The sequence below is a fragment of the Dendrobates tinctorius genome, unplaced genomic scaffold, assembly GCF_039654945.1.
Source record: "Dendrobates tinctorius isolate UK_male_01 unplaced genomic scaffold, ASM3965494v1 ptg000120l, whole genome shotgun sequence".
Classification (NCBI taxonomy): Eukaryota; Metazoa; Chordata; class Amphibia; order Anura; family Dendrobatidae; genus Dendrobates; species Dendrobates tinctorius.
Genome location: NW_027361788.1, coordinates 30,829,455 through 30,852,870, shown reverse-complemented (window position 1 = coordinate 30,852,870; position 23,416 = coordinate 30,829,455). Strand labels below are relative to the sequence as shown.

Below are 23,416 nucleotides of genomic sequence, written 5' to 3'. Positions count from 1 at the left end.
TTTTTCTTGATACCTGGGAGGTATTTTTCAGCCATAACTTTTCTTTCAAAAGGACCTTTTATACTCCAGGATGGAAAAAGTGGGACATTTCTACTATCACCAGCTTTGTCCAGAATGTCATCCAGAACATGACCATAGAAATACTCTCCATCACACAGAATGGAACATATCTTGGTTTTAGACTGGTCATCTCCCAGGCCAACATTTGAGACATAGCGCCCTACAAGTGGCATTAGAGAGTTCTGGGGACCAGGCTGCCAATATCAGAGAGTCTGCTGAGGCATCTGCAAGAAAGGCTTCTGCTCCCTACATAAATGATAGATTGGCCAGAATCTTTTCTCTCTGAACATTATCTAAGTTGACCTTCCAGTTGTTCCATCCAGGTCCATCCAGGTCATCATAGATCTGGCTATACAGGTTGCCGAGATAGCCGGTTTCAGGGCTCCCAACGAGGATTCCCAGATATGCCTTAGGTATCCATCAGCCTTCATATCCAGAGGGTCTTTCAGGATACGCCTGACTTCAAAGGGAAAAGTAGATTTTGTGGACAAGTTTGGCCACTGCTACATCTATCTTTGGAAATTTATCTCCCAGGGCTGTCTACTCATCAAAGACCTACCTTCTCTTTGAAGACGAGGGTAGTGAACCTTTAATTTCTGGGGTTTTTTTTTACATGAGCTTGAATTTTATCATTTAACTGAAATGTACTCCTATTCTGCTCTATCCCTCCAAACATAATAGCTTGTGTTGATTTGGGAGTTTTAGCATCCATGATGACAGCCTTGACCAATCTGTCTGTGCCTTCTACAGGGATACACTTAGGTAGGAAAGAAGGATCATCCCCGCGCTGCCGCAAGAAGAATTCCAAAAATTGTAGAGGTTTCAGCGTGGCTTATTCTACGCGTTTCAGGGTTCAGGTGACCCCTTCATCAGGACATACCACAAATATTGTACCATATTGGTACAATATTTGTGGTATGTCCTGATGAAGGGGTCACCTGAACCCTGAAACGCGTAGAATAAACCACACTGAAACCTCTACAATTTTTGGAATTCTTCTTGCGGCAGCGCGGGGATGATCCTCCCTTCCTACCTAAGTGTATGCTTCAACCAGGTCCTGCAGCAGCCACCATTAATATATGTCTTTCCTTCACTCTCACCAGGTGAGTAGTTCTCTTGGTGGGCAACTCTGTGTAACGTTTGATAAGACCCTATTTGCGCTTTTGTGTCTCCCTCTTTTCTCTGACCTTCTACAGGGAAACATGGTGTATCTTTTGTACAGCCATTAAAGTACGAAGAGGACGAATAACCAGATCCACATTCACCTCCTATCTTAACCGATTCATCCGAATCAAATGATAACATTCTGGTTTTCATTCTCCCCTTCCTATCACTTTACAGATTAGAGCCTTTACGGAATCTTGAACTTTTGCCCTAATAACCGATCTTAAATTCAAATTTCACCATGGGGATTCCTCACAAATATTCTCTGGATACATGCGGAGCAGAGATTCTTCTGCCATGAGCAGAGTTACATATGCCTTCAAAGCACACACTCCTTACTTTTAAGCTTTGCATCTCATTTCTTAGGTCTTTCCTAGCAATTAAAACAACAAGAAAAAAGACCTAATTATCCTGGTGAACTTTCATAAAGATCACTCATTCCTTTAGTAAGGGTACCAAATTAAGAGGCTGGATCAAATTACACAATTGTTATCCCCTAAGGCTGTGGATCCACGGTTCACTCTGCTTCTCTGGCTGGCCTTACGGTTGCTTCTTCTGTTACTCATGTGACATCCACTGTTGTGCCCACTCTGACGCTGGTGCTGCACTTGTTCCTGATGCTCCTCCATAATCACAGTGGAAAGGAAATCTGGAGAAAACTCTCTATTTGGTGGTCAGACCCGATTTTAAATGAGGGACCGGCCACAGCATCTCCTCCCACTTGGTGCTTCCTCTGGACCACTGGAAGTAAAGTTACCAGTTCAGGGTCAGAAGTCAGCAACACACTCGTCATCAGGGCGCGCCACTCCCAGCGCATGCGCAGACACTGGATGACACAGCAGCCGGCAGACACATGAAAAGCCTCTGCCGCTCGCGTCCGCACAAGCTCACACTGGACTTCTGGCGGCCCCTCCAGAACCCAACACCGGCGCTACAAGCAAGAAACTGTTCTTTTAGGCAACCGGGCCAAGTCAGGTAAGCTATTCAGTTCCTTTCTGCACCTGATTCTTCAAATACAGGTTCCCTCAAGGACAGGAAACCAACTGATGGGGGCGGAGAGGTTCCACCCTTTAATTCAGTAGGTTCCTGTCCCTGATGGGCGTACTCTATCCAGTGGTGCTGTCATGTGGGAAAGGAAAAAAAAAGTCTTAAAATGTTTTTTTAACCCATTTTTAGCAGTTTGAAAAAATGCAATACTGGCCATATTACCTGGATAAGCAAAGTAAAAATGGGGGTGCTGGTTATAATCAGAGCAGAAATCTTCTTTGTCATCACATCAGCTAGAAACAAGGGAAAAAACTTATTAGCCTCAACACAGTAATAAGCAACTCACACTTGATCACAATTATTATATCAAACCCCACCAGGATCAGCCAAAAATATAACTTGCATGGGGGACACCCGACGCGGCCCCGGAAGACAGGTGCCAGATGAAACAATGATTGGCCATGGTGGAGCACAACACACCCAATTGTTTGGATGGATATGGATATTTCTCACCTACATTGTGTGAGTTTCCTGTGCAAATCACTTTTTAGACCATACATCACATATAATTCACTGTCAGTACAGCAGACGCTCGAACGTAATTTACCATAAATTTGATTTTCCCACGGTGACTTGTAGCGGACTTGTATAGGAAGAAAGACATTGCCCACCCAGGGAGTAACAGCGATCAGCAGGCTTCTGTCCACCGGGGTACGCTTCCTCCTCAGTTTTGACCTTAGAGGTAATTTCTCTGAGATGTCGCCCTTCGACGTTATCTGCTGAGCCTAGAAAGATAAGAAGCATTAACTATAGATCTAATCAGACCACTCACAAAGCATGGGAACCATTGACTATGACACATTGAAATGGTCTTAAGTCATCAGCCATAGAGTTACATGATATATCTGAATGTAACAAATGTCTGTCGTTGGTGTGGAGATCTGGGCGCTGAGAGCCAGACTGATTGCAAATAAAAGGGAAGATGCATTGAATTATGGATGGCCAAGCAAGAGCAAAATGAATGGTTAGCAAATAACTTCCAACCCTTCTTTTTAATGATCGGTAGTGATCCCAGTGACTGCATTTCCACCATGTCAGAAGCTTATTAGTTTATTAAAATCATAGGTACCAATTAAATGATACTCGGGTCACAGTAAGTGATCGAAACAGATGGTGCTGCTGCTTTATGGTGTTTATCTTATTATCTTACTGGATTTACAGCTACACTGCTCAGTACTGCTAAATAATGTCCTCCATGCTGCTACTTCTGAACAGGAATCCCTCATGTCCGTGTGTGCTGTATATGGGAAACATCATAGCAACTAGTCTCTACCCACCAGTTCAGAGATAACCGATAATCAGAGATAGAGCTTGCAGGGGAAAACTGGTGCAGGAGAGAAGGCATTTACTGGCCAGACATAGTATTCTTTATGTACACATGGAAGTCCCAGTAGTTACTCACAATACAAGCAGCATTAATGGCTTCATCACATTTTGCATGTGGAGTTACATAGAAGAACACTACAGCTAGCTTGATCCCCAGCTTCAAGTGGCTGATAACAGATTACACTTTCAGACTTTGGGTCAACCCTTTTTAAGCTGCATTGCTCTACACCTATCGTGCCAATCCTTTCCATGAATGAATCTGGCACCTGTTTTCCTTGGCAGAGTATGGTATTCCATCGGAGAATTCGGCGGACGTCGTCCTCGCTGATCTGCAGTATGTGGTGGCCACTCTTCTTCGCCTGAGGAAAAAGGAAGCAGACGAGAGGCTCAATGAAACTCACCGATCACGGGCTAAGTGACCCACGGACACACAGAGAGGTTACAATAATCACCTAATCAGTGGTGAGCAGGAGACAAGTGCAAAGGATTTTCCAGGTCTCCATTTTCTTTAAGAGGTCTCAAATGGAGCAGAATACAAATATGCACCTACTTATATCCCCCAATGCTCCAGCGCCTGGTGTCCCCGCAGCACTCTCTGTTATGGAAAATTATTTTTGTGTTTCCACTAAAAACAACTGCTGGGAGCCCCAAGAAATAAACTACAGTCTGTAGATGAAGACCAGGCAGCAAGTGTTCAAAAACGTATCCGGTGCTGATGACGCTACGTTACGTTACGTGCTAGATGACAAGCGTGCACAATCATGGCCACAGCGATGATGTGCAGTCTACATGAGATAGATTGCTGATATGATTGCCTGCAGCGGTCACGTGTAGATGGCACGTCAGCTCTGCAGCCAAGTAAAGAAAGACTTATCAGGGCTGATGTGGAGGGAAAGATGTAGCAAGTGTCAGGAGCAGACTCTGCATTTGACACCCATAGTGTACTGCACCAATACAATATACAATGAGATTGCGGTGGATTTGGTTGATCCCTGCTGGGACTATTGGCTCAATAATAACCTTCTGGCCACATTGCCTTTCCATAAAAAACCTACCTCTAAGAGGATGTTCTGAGGATTTTCTGTGATGGTGTCTGTGGATGGCGGGTAAGCGATACCCTTCAGTATAGTGTTGAACTGATATTTTCCTCGTTTTCCACGCATTGCAGACCGGGGTATTCTAAAACAGTTTGAAGTAGCAGAATGGGGAGCGGCTTTTTTTGGAAGCAAGTCTTGGTTCTCTTTCCTGGGAACCCATAATTCCAAATCAGGCATCGACTCTAGAAATCTGGTGGCTGCTCTTCGCTCTTCAATGTCAGACTCGTCAGACATGTCGTTCAAGTCATCGTCGTCTTCACTACTACTACTGGTGGTAATACTACTCCCGCTGCTGCTAACATTACTACTACTGCTGGTGGTATTACTATTACTACTGCTAATGTAGCTGCTGATAGTGTCACTGCTGATATCACTGAAGTCATCTTCACTCAGTTCCTCTTCTTTTATCTTAGGAGTTATGATTTGTGGTATTTGTTCTGGTGTCGTGTACTGTGGTCTTTGTTCTGGTGCTGTATACTGTGGTCTTTCATGCTGAATCATACTCTGCAGCCTTTCCTGTGGTTTTTTCTGTGGCCTTTTCCGCGGTGCTGTTCTTTTTGGTGTTGTTCTATTTTGCTGTCTTTTTCGTCTTAGTCTCTGAAAAAAAAAAAAGTCATAAAGGCACGTAAATAATTGATACCAAAGTAAAAGAAAAAAACCTCAAGGGTGTAATTATTAAAGCCAGCAACCACGATTCGCACGGAAGAACTGCTGCCAGCAGCATTTAACTTTCTGACACACTGTGACAACCACAGGCTTTTATAAGCAGTAGTCAGGAGAGGGAAAAAAAAAAAAACAGAGGAGACCTAAGGGGTTCAATGACCTATAAATATAATACCTTGAAATACCCCGTAAGAGACTTCCATTTGCTCAGACACTGGGCCCCGGTCCGGTTAGTGTGTAACTCTTTGCTTACTTTAGACCAATGACCTGTAGGACAAAAAAAAGAAACATAAATAAATGAAGTTCGGGTGCAGATACAAGTGTATGACCGTTAGGGTCACTAACTCACCTACGCCGTACTTCTCAATCAACTCAATGAGTTTTTGCTTTTCTTCCTCGCTCCAATGGCCTTTTTTGACATCTTTACGAAGAGTCTTAACGTACCTGAAAGAACAATCAGATAACCAGAACTCATGATGTGAAGGGACCCGCTGGACCACCATTGAGCTCACATCATTGGTCTAGGTTACCACCAATGTATTATTGTTCGTGGCTTCCACCCAGTATCTGTTAGGACCTATGGGGCTGATGAGCTCAGGTCAAGACCCACGACTGGTTATTACTGATCAGTCCATCAATTGAAGATGCTTCTTAGATATCACAATCCCACCCATGAGAGACAGATTTGTGAACCCTCTCAACGAACAATTGGAAAATTCATTTTGGGTTTTTTTAAAAAAAAGGAACACTGACCTTTCCCGACACTGAGTATCACTCCTTCCAGGAACTTCTAGTTGAATCTTGTACCAATCCTTCGCTCCATATTTCTCCACAGCTTTTAATAACAACTAAAGAAATTGTAAATATAAAAAGGAGTTAAATTACTTCCGAGATTTCAGCCCCTTGAGTCTCAGGGGCCTCTTAGGTGGGATCCCCCCATACTCATGTTACAGCATAGCCTATATTCTCATCTAATGTTGTGGCATATCTGTTTTCCAGCCATTGAAAATTATTATTAACGAGGCATTCCCATCTCGTACATTAATGGCATACCCACGGGGTATGCTGACAATGTACAGTAGATGTGGATCCAAACATCTATCTCAAGAATGGGGCTCTGAAAAGTGCTTCTGTCGGTGGAGAGGTGGTCTCGTTTTTGCATGGGATTCCCGGCCACCTTTGCACTGTTGAGCAACTCGCCATGGGACCCCGTGCCCAGGACAGGTTCCAATGGTGGGAACCAATGTCAATATATTAAGACCAGAAAAGATTTCATAAATGATGTAATGCTGCATAAAATACTGGCTCCTTGGTGCCAATCTCACATATTCAAGCTGTAACCAGCTTTTTCCAGGTTTTGAGCCTCACCTTATCCTCTTCTCTATTCCAGTATCCCTTCTTCAGAGAGGGATCCAGACATTTTGACCAGCGATGAAGGAGCTGCATGGAGTTCCTGCCTTCCATGAAATAGGCAACTGAAAAAAAATACATCATCAGATACCAATTACCGCCTAGAGGACCTCTATACACATTAGTTGGGGGTGACCATCCAATGTAGCCTTATGACTATACCCCTAGAGATGATGTCGGGAGGTAAGGAAGGGAAGAATCCCAGATCACTTTATTTTTAGGCGCGATAAGCAGCTCCTACAGCCGTATGGCAGTGGCATTTTCCTTTTTTTTGTTGAAAACACTTAGTCAAGCCAAATGTTCCTGTACACGATGGAGTTTGGAGAAATCGCTGTTGGCTGTACAATAACCATCTAATGCCTATGGTCAATGTAAGGTAGGAATGCCCATATTATTAATATACACACATTCTAATGTTAATGTGCCCATACAGCTTCCCTGCAAACAAGCACAAAAGGCTCGCCAACACTGCCAGAACCCTCGGAAAGCAAATGGATGGTATTGTATATAAGCATGCCAGATCCCGCTCCTTCAGAGAGTCAGGAACTCCCCCCCCATAGAGTTTAGATGGTCAGCTTGTTTAATGGTGATCAAAACCAGCAGCATGTTCTTCAGAAGCCATACTACCACACCACTGACTATGTATATTAGGAATATCCGATAACCTGGAACCCCAAAGGATGCCAGATTACTGGAGTTTACATGGCTTTATGGAGATAAAGGAGTAAAACACTCACTCTTGTGGTAAGGGATGTGCGTTCCCACCCTCATCCTCTGCACCAGATGTGTCAGCACCTCATCTTCTTCCTTAATGAACTCTTTCCTTTTGAAATCTTTATTGTTGAGCTGGAACTGCTGTAGACACTGGAAGGCAGTTCTCCCTGTCTGCAAGAAGTTACACATGAGGCATCAGAAAAAAACTTGTAGTCTATGTAACTTTACAGGTGTTATCACTTCCGCACCAGGTGGTGAAGGGTTCTGATGACGTCACGTCAGTGCGTACCTGCAGTGACATATGGACGATCGCCAGGTATTGTGCACGTCTTGTACTAGTGAATAGGATGGCTGCATGATACCTGGTGATCATCTATACGTCCCTGCAGGCGAGTGCAAATGTGATGTCATCAGAGTCCCTCACCTATTTGTGCGGCAGTGAAAGACACCAGACAACTTCTAAAACCTAAATCTTTTTTTTTTTTTTTTTTAAACAGTCTGACGGACTGCTAATCAAGCATTGAAATTTATCCTCTTGGATGTAAAGAGTTATACATATATATGCCAGTGGAGTCAGGTATTGCGATGTAAGTTCAGTCCATGTACTATGGGGCTTTATCGCATTTCTGGGAACGCAGGCACCTACTGTAGATGTTGGACTCATACCCGGATGTGATGGTAACACACTCACCCTGAGCTCCTCGGCTATTACTTCCCAGTGGACAAATTTGTGTTCCTGTGCAATTTCTTGTAACTTTTTTATTTCCACTTCTCCCCAGTCCGCCTTGTTAATGTGTGGGTGCAGATCGTTCTTCCACATCTTACTAAGCCTATCCGCATTGTGGACGCCTTCAAACTGAGAAGAGAGATGTTATAATGTCAGATCATCACTACTGCGGAGCAGTAATCGGTCGCCCACACAAGTGACTGGATCTCCACGTGCCCCAATTATAAGACGGACACGTTCATTCTCCTGGATTACACAAATGTCCAACAGAACAAAACAGTTCAGTGTGCTCCATCACAAGCAGTAATACAAGGTATTCCCAGATGTATATTCCCATCCAGCACTGATGAAACCCCCTTCACAGGTCTGCCTCCCTATTAGCCTCCGTTTCATGTGTCCCCACAAGCAGGCAACTCTGACATATACCCATCTCTCCTCTGACGTAGGCGTATAATAGGGTTTACCGACTACCAAGATGGTCATCTAAGGACAGAAGCCTCAGGCTCGCTTACATTGACATTAGAAATCTTCTCCCAGTCGTGATCGTCGGTTCTCTCCCCTATCAGCGTTTCCTCTGGAAGTTGGCTGAAAAAAAAGAAAAATTTTTTTATCTAATAAAAAAAGATCTCAAAAGAAAAAAGGATTTTGGAATACATATCTATGTCGCCAATACAGCACTATGTAAGGAATTTGCAATGTTTGACGCTTCCTATCATTGAAGATCCGGCTTTGTATGGCATCTCTGGTAGCTCTGACTCAGAGCCGGAAAACCACAGAACACAATCTTTTTGAATATTTTAAGTCAGAAACAGCGCCACTACTGCCCATAGGCTATGTTCAGAAAAGCAGCTCAGTCATCTGTGCCTAAAAATGTTTCAAAAAGCAAAGTTGTGACTGACTGCATATAACTATATGGAAAAAAAAGTGCCCCCCACATCCCACCTTCACCTATAATCCATATTGTGCACCTACAGGGGCTTTTCTCACCTCCTACATCCATAGATATAATATGGAGTCGCCCCTCTGCAGGTATAACGGCTTCCGCTCTTCTGGGAAGGATTTCTACAAGATATTGGAGGAGTCTGTGGGCATTTTTGCTCCTTCATCCAGAAGGGCATTTGTGGGGTCAGACCCTGATGTTGGGGGAGAGGCCAGGGTCACAATCTCTGCTCTTGGATGGGGATGAGGTCCGGGCTCTGTGCGGCCGCTCATGTTCTTCCACCAAACTCCCCCCTCCATGTCTGTATGGAGCTTGTGCACTGGGCACAGTCATGGGGGACAGAAAAGAGTCTTCTCCAAACTGTTCCCACAAAGCTGAAGCCTTGTGTCTTGTGCTGAAGAATTAAGATTTCCTATGACTGGAACTAAGGGGCCGAGGCCGCCCCCTGAATACAATCTCCTAGAGTTATCCTCCTCCACCATCTGTAAAGTATTCTCCAAACACAGACTCGTCCATCAGACGTCAGATAAAGAAGTGTGATCAGTCATTGTACAGAACAAGTCTCGTCCAGAGTCCATTGGTAGCAGCTTTATACCACTCCATCCGACACTTGGCATTGAGCTTGGTGATGTAAAGCTGCATGCAGCTGCTCTGCCAAGAAGCTCCCGATGGGGGCGCTGTGTTCATGTTGATGTTAATACCAGAGGAAATTTGAACTCACAGGTGATGGGGGAGATTTAGGCGAAAGAAATGTCATGATCGGACTTGTTACAGGACCGCGCTGGTAGCAGTAAGCTCTGCACCACCAGCCATTCTGTCACATGTTAGTAAAGGCAGACGGCATGGCGGGGGCCGGAGGTTATACACCAGGGGCGAGGGACCGGATGTTATACACTGGTGGCAATGGGGCCAAATAAAAAACAAACTCAATAACTAATCCTTTTTTCCATATTGTGCAGTTCCTTTGGAGCAGCCTCAATAGTTGTATAAAGACGAGCTAATCTGCATTCTGACAGTCATAATGTGTATATTTTTTACATCTATATTCCTTGTTTTTTGCTGGATGAGTTGTAGAATTTTGTATAAAATCGAAACAAATGTAGAGTTGTGCAACTCTAAAAATGTTAGCAAAATAAGTAACTTACTGGACAGCACTGATCTCCTGCTCCACCTCCCGGATCTGCTTTGTAATCATTTTTTTGTCCGTGTCACATTTTGCGGTGTCACACTTGTGCTGCAGATATGCCAGCCTAAAAGGAAACAGTTACATAAAGTAACAAAACATGCTGTAAAAATGAGTTTGGATTCCCAAATCCTCAATCCTTCAGCTAATCAGAATCCAATCAGAACAGTCATAAACGGACATTATCATAAATGGGATTGGAGACGATATCTGTCAGTGCGTGAGGAAAACAAAAATAATTTGTCTCTTACATAAAATCCACAGGAAAGGTGATGACTGTATGATCAATGGACGAAGCACTGGGACCCCCACCGATCCACATGAAGTGCTTGGAGTAGTGAGCAAGTGCGAGCACCACTCCTACAGAAAGTGAATGGACAGTCACACATGGTCATTACCCTTCCAAACATACAGGCTGCTTTGGAACTGTTCTTGTGAATAGTGAGGGTCCCTGGGGTCGGACCCCCAATTAGTCATACATCTAGTAATCCAAGTTTTTTATGGGACAATCCCCTTTACACGTACAGTCAACATGGGTCTGAAATTCGCACACTTGATGGCTAGAGCTGAAGGAACTTACTTGGACAATTTGGGATGAAGGATCTTTTCTAAACTATCACTCAAAACTGCTTTTCTTAACTCTTCATGATCTGTACTCCTCCCTGTATGGTGGGCAAAATATTAGATTAGGGTCCTGCATTAAACACAGAAATCTTTCCGACGTCACATTGCAGAAAATAAAGAAATGTTGAGACATTTGGCTAACAGGTGCAAAGAATAGACTGGACACATAGTATACGAGGCCAGGGTCGGACTGGCCCAAGCATAGGCAGCTGCTGGCATACAGGCCAGCAGTTGTCCAGGGGCCCCCAGCCAGTGGGCAGCTGCTATGGGGGCCCCCCCGGTGCCAGCGGAGCAGCGGGGGGTGCCAGGAATCAGAAGGCGGCTTCTGCTGTCCCCGCTACTAAAGAAAAATTAATATTCACTGCTCTGTGGGAGGAGCCCAGAGCAGGACTCCTCCCAGCGTGACGTCACCACCACTACTCCCAGCTCACTGCTCAGAGCTGCTCAGAGACCAGTGCGGGCGGGGTCACATGTTCGGCTGCTGCAGACTGGGGAGCACTATTTGTAAGTAGTAAGCGCTCTTGTGTCCTGATGACTTTTTGTGTTACTGCTCTTCGCTGCGATGAGCAAGCAGAGAGAGTGGAGCAGCTCTTGGCAAGGCTGACACTGATTGGCTGCAGCACAGCTAATCAGTGTTAGCTTAAGTTTGTGTCCTCTTCTCCCCAGCCGTACAGCACAGCTCAGGTAATGAGCTGCTGTAATCAATAACACCCCTCCCCCACAGTGTAAGCAGCAGAGGGAGATAGATGACTCCCTACTACAGCTGCAATGGTTGAATGAGGGCCCCCTGCCAGCCTAAAAGTAAGTGTAAATGGGGGGCCGATAGTCTGGGGAGAGAGAGGGGGATGGGCTAAGTTACTTAGGGATAAATCAGGTCCCCATTACATCATCTCTCCTTTCACTCCTGACTGACTGCACCCCTCACTCTATACCACCCCTGACTGCACCCCCTTGCCCCGGAATCACCCCTGACTGCACCCCCTCGCCCCTGAATCACCCTGACTGTGCCTCCTCCCCCGGAATCACCCCTGACTGCACCCCCTCTCCCCGGAATCACCCCTGACTGCACCCTCTCGCCCCAGAATCACCCCTGACTGCACCCCCTCACCCCGGAATCACCCCTGACTGCACCCCCTCACCCCGGAATCACCCCTGACTGCACCCCCTCGCCCCTAAATCACCCTGACTGCACCCCCTCGCCCCAGAATCACTCCTGAATCACCTTGACTGTACCCCCTCCCCCGGAATCACCCCTGACTGCAGCCCCTCTCCCCGAAATCACCCCTGACTGCACCCCCTCGCCCCGGAATCACCTATGACTGCACCCCCTCGCCCCTGAATCACCCTGACTGTACCCCCTCTCCACGGAATCACCCCTGACTGCACTCCCTTGCCCCGGAATCACCCCTGACTGCACTCCCTCGCCCTGGAATCACCCGACTGCACCCCTCGCCCCGGAATCACCCCTGAATCACCTTGACTGTACCCCCTCCTCTGGAACCACCCCTGACTGCAGCCCCTCGCCCCAAAATCACCACTGACTGCATCCCCTCGCCCCGGAATCACCCCTGACTGCACCCACTCGCCCCTGTATATCCCTGACTGCGCCATATCCCTCTGTCTCACCCTGACTGCGCCACCTCCTTCTGTATCACCCTGACTGCGCCACCTCCCCCTGTATCACCCTGACTGCGCCACCTCCCCCTGTATCACCCTGACTGCGCCACCTCCCCCTGTATCACCCTGACTGCGCCACCTCCCCCTGTATCTCCCTGTATGCGCCACCTCCCCCTGTATGCGCCACCTCCCCCTGTATCACCCTGACTGTGCCACCTTCCCCTGTATCATCCTGATTGCACCACCTCCCCCTGTATCACCCTGACTGCACCATCTCCCCTGTATCACACTGACTGAGGCTTTCACTCACTGTATTACTCCTGACTGCACCACCTCCCTCTGTATCACCATGACTGCGCCACCTCCCCCTGTATCACTCTGACTACGCCACCTCCCCCTGTATCACTCTGACTACGCCACCTCCCCCTGTATCACCCGGACTGCACGACCTCCCTCTGTATCACCTTGACTGCACCACCTCCCTCTGTATCACCATGACTGCACCACCTCCCCCTGTATCACCATGACTGCACCACCTCCCCCTGTATCACTCTGACTACGCCACCTCCCCCTGTATCACCCGGACTGCACGACCTCCCTCTGTATCACCCTGACTGCGCCACCTCCCTCTGTATCACCCTGACTGCGCCACCTCCCTCTGTATCACCCTGACTGCACGACCTCCCTCTGTATCACCCTGACTGCGCCACCTCCCTCTGTATCACCCTGACTGCGCCACCTCCCCTTATATCACCCTGACTGCACCACCTCACTCTGTATCACCCTGACTGAGCCCCTCTCACTATATTACCCCTGACTGACTGCACCACCTCCCCCTGTATCACCCTGATTGAGCCCCTCTCCCCCTTTATCACCCCTGACTGCGCCACCTCCCCCTGTATTACCCTGATTGAGCCCCTCTCCCCCTTTATCACCCCTGACTGCGCCACCTCCCCCTGTATTACCCTGATTGAGCCCCTCTCCCCCTTTATCACCCCTGACTGCGCCAGCTCCCCCTGTATTACCCTGATTGAGCCCCTCTCCTCCTTTATCACCCCTGACTAAAACTTTTCTTTCCCTACTACTAACAAACTGAGGCTCTTCATAAAACGTTATGGTCTTATAGGTGGCAGAGAGATTTCTGTAAAAAGTAAATGGGGGGATGTGAGGGAAAACTCTTTTGATATTACTCCAATGTCAGATATAAGTGATTTAGGACCCCCCACCACTAGAAGAAGGGGCATTCACATAATGTATTTGCTGCAGAAATCAAACAGCAAATTAACAGCAAAACCATCTACACAGACATTGTGCAGATATTGCTACATTTACTACTATGTAATGTCGCACCTTTACCACTGACCTGATTCTTTGTATTGCAAAGGATGAAATCGGTGGTGAATTTGTTAAAATGGGGTGACAGATTCCCTTTAATGCTAAACTGCGGCCACCGCCATCAGGGGATTATCTACAGCATTCTGTAATGCACTCTGTAATGCTGTAGATAAGCCCCCGATGTAACCTGAAAGATAAGAAAAACACGTTAGATTATACTCACCGGGGGGCGGGGGCAGTGGGTGTCGCGGTCCGGCGTCTCGCCATCTTCATACGATGATGTCCTCCTTCTTGCTTCTCCCTCGGCTCCTGCGCAGGCGTACTATATCTGCCCTGTTGAGGGCAGAGTAAAGTACTGCAGTACGCAGGCCGCGGGAAAGGTCAGAGAGTTCCAGCGCCTGCACACTGCAGTATTCTGCTCTGCCATCAACAGGGAAAGTATGCCTGCGCAGGAGCCGAGGGAGAAGCAAGGAGGAGGACATCATCGTATGAAGATGGGGAGGCGCCGGACCGGACCGCGACACCCATCAGACCGGACCGAACGCCAGGGTGAGTATAATCTAACTCTTTTTTCTTATCTTTCATGTTACATCGGGGGCTTATCTACAGCATTACAGAATGCTGTAGATAAGCCCCTGATGGCGGGCCGGCAGCTGATAGGGCTAAAATGGGGTGACAGATCCCCTTTAAAACTGCATCGGTCAATTCCCACTGTGGATTTTCTCAGTGTATAGATGAGATGAGATGTCATAAAATCCCCTCCACTACACTGGTGCTATAGCACATTGGCCTAGTGGTTAATAAACACCAGGGAACATTTATCATTGCGTTTGAACCAAAATGTGGGCGCCAACCCCTGCTATATCATTAAGACGTGTACTACCTTATGTTATACCCTGATATTCGCGTGTTATATCGCATAGTTGGTGGCCTTGTATTTATTTCTATGCAGCTACATAGTGGGCCCCGAGAATGATTTTCTCTGGTGGGCCCAAGGTGCTCCAGTCCGACGCTGTACGAGGCTGTATATATGTATATACACACACACACACACACTGTATATTATAGAGCGCGCCACCTGCCTCCCTCGTCCTATACGCCGGTGATTGACAGGCTGCAGGGTATGCACCTATACATTGAGATTATGCTGCCACACAAAAACAGTGCACAAAGAGGAGATCCAAAAGGACAGAAGCCCTTAATATGATCCCTTAATCTCCCTCCTTTTGTCCCCCCAGCACAGAAGGTGGGAGACAGGGATTGTTGAAGTTTCTGGAAAGTCCATCTTGCTCCAAGCAGTGGAACAGACAGCCAGTCTAGTCCATGTGAGGGGGTCACAGGTGCAGGCACGACCTCATGACCCCAAACACCTCCTAAACCATTCAGGAAATTGCATCCCGAGTAGTCCTCAGGGCACTCCAGAGCACTTCTGCACCCCTGGCTCTCAAACTAGCTCAATGGCTCCAATCCTGGGGGTCACCTGATGGAATGACAATAGGATCCACCCTATGTACACCCCAAATTTTCCACTCAGTGTGCATTAGTACATTTGCCCCCACAATCTGCAGGCAGAGCCAAACCTGACAATAAGAATAGATACTACAACTGATGTTAGCCAAAAGGCCGAGAAGCGGCAGAGCAGTATGTGGAAGCCACAGAAATAGCCAACAATGTAATCCATGAGGCAAATGACACTGTGGCCTCTAGGATGGAGGAAAACTAGAATCAGACTCGCCCAGGTTTGTATATTTCCATATACTGGACACAGACAACTTACATTTTCTACTGGCTAATTCTTTAAAGCTTTTCACAATATGAGAGGATCGCTCTATCATCTCCGGATTAGCTGGAGGCCCCTGCAAAAAAAAAAAAAAAAAAAAGGAATTCTCAATATTTTTACCATGTTCTCTAGATTCAGACCTTTAGTTTCACAGTGATGGGAACTTTGGATCTGTTTAAAGGAGCCCTCTAGGGAAGGAACAAACAGTGAACCTGAAGAGGGGCAGCATGACAACTGTCTCGTGTTCCTTAATAGGGATGTCCACTACTAGGAAAACCCTTCTGAATCCAAAGGTTATGCCAACTTGGACAACTCCTCGTACCACACGCTTGGCTCCCATGCTGGTGCCATTCCCGCGGTGTCGGCACTCGCCCTCCTAGGGGCTGTGAAGCGGTATTATGACACATGACCCCGGCGCCCAATCATCTCTGGCGTCACTGTCTCCACCTTCTGTCAAAAAAAATGTCCCGGCTGCAGCTGATCTCTGACTTCCTCTTCCTGTTCAATTTGTCCGAAGGCGGAGACAGTGACGCCAGCGCTGATTGAGCGCCGGGGTCACATGTCACAACAACCGCACAGGAGCTCCGGGACTACTTCCTTGTGTCATGCTCCGTCTGGGACGACTAAATGAGGACGTGAATATATATATATATATATATATATATATATATATATATATATATATATATATAGAAAAAACTTTTGGAATATTACAAAGCTAAAAAAAATAAATAAATAGATAAAAAGGTCAGAAAAACAATACCAAGCGGCTGTGTCCCAAAATTGTGGAAATTATTTTTTGAAAATGAAAAATCCCTTACAACTCCGGTGACTTTATCTTTAAAGTACGGCTTGTAGAAATGGCCAGTGGACAGATTTGAAGGGTAAGGTTTTGTGCATCCGAGCCGCTGAGTTTTCCGACCAGCAAGTTCCCAGAGCAATTCTTCCTAAAAAAGATGAGAATGGTGAAAGTGACCATCCCCAACCTGCCGAACTACAGGGAGGTGGGATGTAAATGTCACCCCCTCCCCTGTACCTGCTGCACTTTATTCTGGGAGATGAGAAGTTCCACCTCCTGGAGCTTCTCCTGTAAAACTGCCTGATACACCAGGTTCATCTGCAGACACATCTCTGCTCTGTGACTGCCATCCTCCAGGACCAACTCATCCTAAAATTACAGAAAAAAAATACAAATAAAAATAAAAAATAAAATCAAACAAATCATCATTAACAAGTATAGCAAAAAAAATGTAACGTGCAAGCGAAGTTTAACTTGCTGATCAGATAGGTCAGGTCCAAAATGCAAACTTACAGCTTCAAAGTCGTCATCCAAAGTGTCAGAATAGTCTAGAAAAAAAGAAAAAAAAATTTGGTTGGATCACTTTATAAAACACCATCATTGATGCTCTGACACATGCCACATGATTGCCCTGCACACTAATGAAGGCCCCTATGTCTGTCATGTTAGCCCATTATGGAGCCCACCTATACAGGAGACTGGCGATGATACAACAGACGGCAATACCAGCGGATTATATGGGAGGTCAAGTGTTCCCTAAGGGGACTGCTAAAAAATAAATGAAAAAAGAAAAAATACCATAGACCCTCCCCCAAACAGGACTTAAAAAAAAAATTCACTCTGCTTTTTTCAAATTGCAAATATTGAAGAGAAAAAAGGAACTATTTAATATTCGCCGCATGCATAATTGTCCAAACCGTTAAATTATTTTCTTATTTTATCCCATACGGCGATTGTCAAAAATGCAAAAAGAAAAAAAAAAGTAAACCGACAGAATCGCTGTTTTAAATCACTTTGCATCCCAAAAATGGTAAAAAAAAAAAATAAAAAAAAGTTGTACGGACTCCAAAACTTTAATTACAAAAATTACAGCTCATACTGCAAATAACAGCAGTGATAAATTGTTATTGGCCAAAAAAACAAAGACAAGAAAACAAAAAAAAACCTACGTTATAGCTCTCAGAATACGGCAACTGAAGCGAGTTATTATTTTTGCGACATTTTTACTTTTAAATTAGTAGAACAAAAAAAAAAAAAAGAGAAAAAAAACATCAGTTTGGTATCACCATAACCATGCCTTGGTGCCCCCCATTCCTGCCCCAGCAGGTCCGCACTGGGGGGTGGTCTCATATATATACACAGCCGTATGGCCCCTGGAAGTTCGAAGGATAATTATATAATAGTATCGGTGGTTATTTGGGATTTTCTATACAAAGGAGACTACAAAGTATACGAGCCGCCTACCGTCGTCGGAGTCGTCACTGCCGGACACGATCACATCGATGGATGAAACGTCTGGACCCAAACTTCTTTCCAGGGCTTCGATTTCCCTCTGGATCTGGTCTCTGGCTGCATCCAAGTCTTCAGCCCCGGACATGGTGCTGGAGCTCAGCGAGCTGCAGGCTTCCTGACACACGGACCTTCTCTCACTGTAAGGGAAGCAGAGATGCATTCTGGGCCACCGTATGCAAATTGCAGGAAGCAAACGAGAGCTCTTGGCAATGTGCGGCTGGAGGAGGGGCGGCCTGCCATCTGCATTCATTAGCATGAATTACCCACAATGCACTGCCCGGCTGGCTCGCCCTGCAGCAGGAAAGCTCCAAGAAGAAACTGATGAGGAGTCTGCACTAAGAAGTGCTGCAAAGGAGACATATACATACATTATATATATAGGGAAGTCACAAGCCCCAGCACTGTCACCCAATCCATATTATCCGGGCGCATAACCTGCATATATTGAGCTCAGTCGTGTGATTGTCTCCCTGCTGCACGCCGCTCCGTTTATTCTATTCTCTATGCGTCTGCCATAAAAAGCAAAGTGTGCAGCACCCACAATCCCCATGGGGAAAGAATGGAGCAGCAGGTGGGCATGTGCAGTCCCATACACAATGAATGGAGCGGAAGGGGGCAGAGATCCCCCAGTCCCATACACAATGAATAAAGCGGAGGGGGGCAGAGATCCCCCAATCCCATACGCAATGAATGGAGCGGAGGGGGGCAGAGATCCCCCAGTCCCATACACAATGAATGGAGCGGAGGGGGGCAGAGATCGCTCAGTCCCATACACAATGAATGGAGCGGAGGGGGGCAGAGATCCCCCAATCCCATACGCAATGAATGGAGCGGAGGGGGGCAGAGATCCCCCAATCCCATACGCAATGAATGGAGCGGAGGGGGGCAGAGATCCCCCAATCCCATACGCAATGAATGGAGCGGAGGGGGGCAGAGATCCCCCATTCCCATACACAATGAATGGAGCGGAGGGGGGCAGAGATCCCCCAGTCCCATACGCAATGAGTGGAGCAGAGGGGGGGCAGAGATCCCTCAGTCCCATACACAATGAATGGAGCGGAGGGGGGCAGAGATCGCCCAGTCCCATACACAATGAATGGAGCGGAGGGGGGCAGAGATCCCCCAATCCCATACGCAATGAATGGAGCGGAGGGGGGCAGAGATCCCCCATTCCCATACGCAATGAATGGAGCGGAGGGGGGCAGAGATCCCCCAATCCCATACGCAATGAATGGAGCGGAGGGGGGCAGAGATCCCCCAATCCCATACGCAATGAATGGAGCGGAGGGGGGAAGAGATCCCCCAGTCCCATACGCAATGAGTGGAGCAGAGGGGGGGCAGACATCCCCCCATTGCCATACACAATGAAAAGAGCAGAGCTGGGCAGAGATCCCCCATTCTTCAGGAGTCAGTAAATGCCGGTTTCTTGTTGGTGCACACTGTAGCAGACCCTCAGCTGTGGCAAGTACCAGCTTTGTACAGGTCATGGATGGTAACAAGAATGTTTCTTCTCTCTGACTGCAGAGACCATGCAGATGACCAGGGAGTGAAACACAAGGAATAGTAGAATGGTGCAAAACTGTAATAAATTTTATTTCTATAAATCATTCGTTGTGTCTGAGCGCTCATCATCAAACAGCGCTCCCTATAGGTTAATAACAATGCACCCCAAAACACAGCAAGCCCAAATGTATGGCTTATACATAGCACACCCCAAACAGTACATCAGTATCTAGTATTAAGCGCACCCCAATACCGCAAGACACCAATCTGCGTGCGGTGCACCCCAATACTGCAAGGCACCGATCTGCGTGCGGTGCACCCCAATACTGCAAGGCACCAATCTGCGTGCAGTGCACCTCAATACTACAAGGCACCGATCTGCGTGCAGTGCACCTCAATACTACAAGGCACCGATCTGCGTGCGGTGCACCCCAATACTACAAGGCACCGATCTGCGTGCTGTGCACCCCAATACTACAAGGCACCGATCTGCGTGCTGTGCACCCCAATACTACAAGGCACCGATCTGCGTGCTGTGCACCCCAATACTGCAAGGCACCGATCTGCGTGCGGTGCACCCCAATACTTCAAGGCACCAATCTGCGTGCGGTGCACCCCAATACTACAAGGCACCGATCTGCGTGCTGTGCACCCCAATACTACAAGGCACCGATCTGCGTGCTGTGCACCCCAATACTACAAGGCACCGATCTGCGTGCGGTGCACCCCAATACTACAAGGCACCGATCTGCGTGCTGTGCACCCCAATACAAGGCACTGATCTGCGTGCTGTGCACCCCAATACTACAAGGCACCGATCTGCGTGCGGTGCACCCCAATACTACAAGGCACCGATCTGCGTGCGGTGCACCCCAATACTACAAGGCACCGATCTTTGTGCGGTGCACCCCAATACTACAAGGCACCGATCTGCGTGCAGTGCACCCCAATACTACAAGGCACCGATCTGTGTGCAGTGCACCCCAATACTACAAGGCACCGATCTGCGTGCAGTGCACCCCAATACTACAAGGCACCGATCTGCGTGCAGTGCACCCCAATACTGCAAGACACTGATCTGCGTGCGGTGCACCCCAATACTACAAGGCACCGATCTGCGTGCGGTGCACCCCAATACTACAAGGCACCGATCTGCGTGCGGTGCACCCCAATACTACAAGGCACCGATCTGTGTGCAGTGCACCCCAATACTACAAGGCACCGATCTGCGTGCAGTGCACCCCAATACTACAAGGCACCGATCTGCGTGCAGTGCACCCCAATACTACAAGGCACCGATCTGCGTGCAGTGCACCCCAATACTGCAAGACACTGATCTGCGTGCAGTGCACCCCAATACTGCAAGACACTGATCTGTGTGCAGTGCACCCCAATACTACAAGGCACCGATCTGCGTGCTGTGCACCCCAATACTGCAAGACACTGAACTGTGTGCGGGGCCCCTCAATACTACAAGACACTGATCTGTGTGCTGTGCACCCCAATACTACAAGACACTGATCTGTGTGCTGTGCACCCCAATACTACAAGACACTGATCTGTGTGCTGTGCACCCCAATACTGCAAGACACTGATCTGTGTGCAGTGCACCCCAATACTACAAGGCACCGATCTGCGTGCAGTGCACCCCAATACTACAAGGCACCGATCTGCGTGCAGTGCACCCCAATACTACAAGGCACCGATCTGCGTGCTGTGCACCCCAATACTGCAAGACACTGAACTGTGTGCGGGGCCCCTCAATACTACAAGACACTGATCTGTGTGCTGTGCACCCCAATACTACAAGGCACCGATCTGCGTGCTGTGCACCCCAATACTACAAGGCACCGATCTGCGTGCTGTGCACCCCAATACTACAAGACACTGATCTGTGTGCTGTGCACCCCAATACTACAAGACACTGATCTGTGTGCTGTGCACCCCAATACTGCAAGACACCGATCTGTGTGCAGTGCACCCCAATACTACAAGGCACCGATCTGCGTGCAGTGCACCCCAATACTGCAAGACACTGAACTGTGTGCGGGGCCCCTCAATACTACAAGACACTGATCTGTGTGCTGTGCACCCCAATACTACAAGGCACCGATCTGCGTGCTGTGCACCCCAATACTACAAGGCACCGATCTGCGTGCTGTGCACCCCAATACTACAAGACACTGATCTGTGTGCTGTGCACCCCAATACTACAAGACACTGATCTGTGTGCTGTGCACCCCAATACTGCAAGACACCGATCTGTGTGCAGTGCACCCCAATACTACAAGGCACCGATCTGCGTGCAGTGCACCCCAATACTGCAAGACACTGAACTGTGTGCGGGCCCCTCAATACCACCATGTGCCCCTGTAAAGATAGTCCGCATATGCTGCGCCCAACTTGTCATGTACAATAACCCCCAGCTGCTCCCTCCTGACCACCTACATCACAACGTCCACCATCAGTGTGGACAGACAGGCAGTACACCAACTACAAGTCCCACACAACCGACGACATAGTACTTACTGCGCAGGCGCCAGTCTCCGCCACACTTACCGACTTACTGCGCAGGCGCAGTGACTGACCTTACTGCGCAGGTGTCAGTCCCGCTTCCTCCTACTTTCCCGTTTTCATACTGCGCAGGCGCCAGTCTTGGAATGGGGGCTGTTAATGCACACTGCAGTTCAGTTTACTAGGCTACATTATGTCCCTGGTCCTGCTGGACAAGGCTACACTTCACCCTGCCACAATACACCAGGGGTGAAGCTGCATCTGTTAGTACAACTACCAGCGAGTCGCTGGCAAAGCATGGTAGGAGTAGTATTTGCAGTCCTCCAAGCCGGAAAGAGGGCCGTATTTCGCTGAGCCAACGTCCCAATCCAGAAGAAGCGCCCCTAGTGGCGCTGGTTAGTGTTTACACCCCCACGACGCCTAAATGTAGAGTGACACCCAAACTATGCCAGCAGAACCTGTATGGTGCCCACCAACATCATCATGCCCCTCACAGCACCCCCGACACGGTGGCTCAGTGGTTAGCACTGCAGCGCTGGGGTCCTGGGTTGCTACTGATAGGAAGTTCGGCTCTTTTTGGTGATTCGGCTCATTCGGCTCCGCTCACCATAAAGAGCCGGCTCTTTTAGCTCTTTAAACGGCTCTTTTTTTAAATAGAAATCCGTTTTCCACAGTCCTCGTTCTAGGTCTTTGCCTGTGAAGTGAGAGCCTCATTCTCCCCCTGTGTGACGCAGTGTAGACTGTTATTCAGCATTGCTGTCTCCTCAGATTGTCAGCTCTTGTGATCAGGCCCCTGCTCCTCGCTCCGGTCTCTCCTGTACAGTGAGGCCTCATTATACCCCTGTATAAGGATCTAGTGACGCAGTGTAGACTGTTATTCGGCATTGCTGCTTCCTCAGATTGTCAGCTCTTGTGATCAGGCCCCTGCTCCTCGCTCCGGTCTCTCCTGTACAGTGAGGCCTCATTATACCCCTGTATAAGGATCTAGTGACACAGTGTAGACTATTATTCAGCATTGCTGTCTCCTCAGATTGTCAGCTCTTGTGATCAGGTCCCGGCTCCTCACTCCGGTCTCTCCTGTACAGTGAGGCCTCATTATACCCCTGTATAAGGATCTAGTGACGCAGTGTAGACTGTTATTCAGCATTGCTGTTTCCTCAGATTGTCAGCTCTTGTGATCAGGCCCCTGCTCCTCGCTCCGGTCTCTCCTGTACAGTGAGGCCTCATTATACCCCTGTATAAGGATCTAGTGACGCAGTGTAGACTGTTATTCAGCATTGCTGTCTCCTCAGATTGTCAGCTCTTGTGATCAGGCCCCTGCTCCTCGCTCCGGTCTCTCCTGTACAGTGAGGCCTCATTATACCCCTGTATAAGGATCTAGTGACGCAGTGTAGACTGTTA

The 23,416-nt window shown here is 47.8% G+C and overlaps 1 protein-coding gene across 5 annotated transcripts in view; it reads right to left on the bottom strand.

Annotated features, from left to right (window-relative positions):
• SNAPC4 (small nuclear RNA activating complex polypeptide 4) overlaps positions 1 to 22,589 on the bottom strand; it is a 39,703-nt gene extending 17,114 nt beyond the window's left edge. The window contains exons 1-19 of one of the 5 annotated variants that reach the window (XM_073541036.1): positions 22,489 to 22,589; positions 17,951 to 18,135; positions 17,000 to 17,034; positions 16,724 to 16,855; positions 16,509 to 16,634; positions 15,685 to 15,763; positions 10,912 to 10,993; positions 10,294 to 10,398; positions 8,721 to 8,793; positions 8,173 to 8,337; positions 7,505 to 7,652; positions 6,726 to 6,832; positions 6,111 to 6,205; positions 5,707 to 5,801; positions 5,533 to 5,624; positions 4,653 to 5,291; positions 3,864 to 3,956; positions 2,819 to 2,996; positions 2,434 to 2,504 (exon numbers count right to left, since the gene is read on the bottom strand). In XM_073541036.1, coding sequence (XP_073397137.1) covers positions 2,434 to 2,504; positions 2,819 to 2,996; positions 3,864 to 3,956; positions 4,653 to 5,291; positions 5,533 to 5,624; positions 5,707 to 5,801; positions 6,111 to 6,205; positions 6,726 to 6,832; positions 7,505 to 7,652; positions 8,173 to 8,337; positions 8,721 to 8,793; positions 10,294 to 10,398; positions 10,912 to 10,993; positions 15,685 to 15,763; positions 16,509 to 16,634; positions 16,724 to 16,855; positions 17,000 to 17,034; positions 17,951 to 18,083 — 2,448 coding nt within the window. In that variant the 5' untranslated portion in view covers positions 18,084 to 18,135; positions 22,489 to 22,589. Of the gene's footprint in view, positions 1 to 2,433; positions 2,505 to 2,818; positions 2,997 to 3,863; positions 3,957 to 4,652; positions 5,292 to 5,532; positions 5,625 to 5,706; positions 5,802 to 6,110; positions 6,206 to 6,725; positions 6,833 to 7,504; positions 7,653 to 8,172; positions 8,338 to 8,720; positions 8,794 to 10,293; positions 10,399 to 10,911; positions 10,994 to 15,684; positions 15,764 to 16,508; positions 16,635 to 16,723; positions 16,856 to 16,999; positions 17,035 to 17,950; positions 18,136 to 21,949; positions 22,012 to 22,060 lie in introns of those variants that run through there. The other 4 variants (XM_073541034.1, XM_073541035.1, XM_073541037.1 and 1 more) reach the window with 4 other exon arrangements.
• Between the last annotated feature and the right edge of the window lie 827 nt (positions 22,590 to 23,416).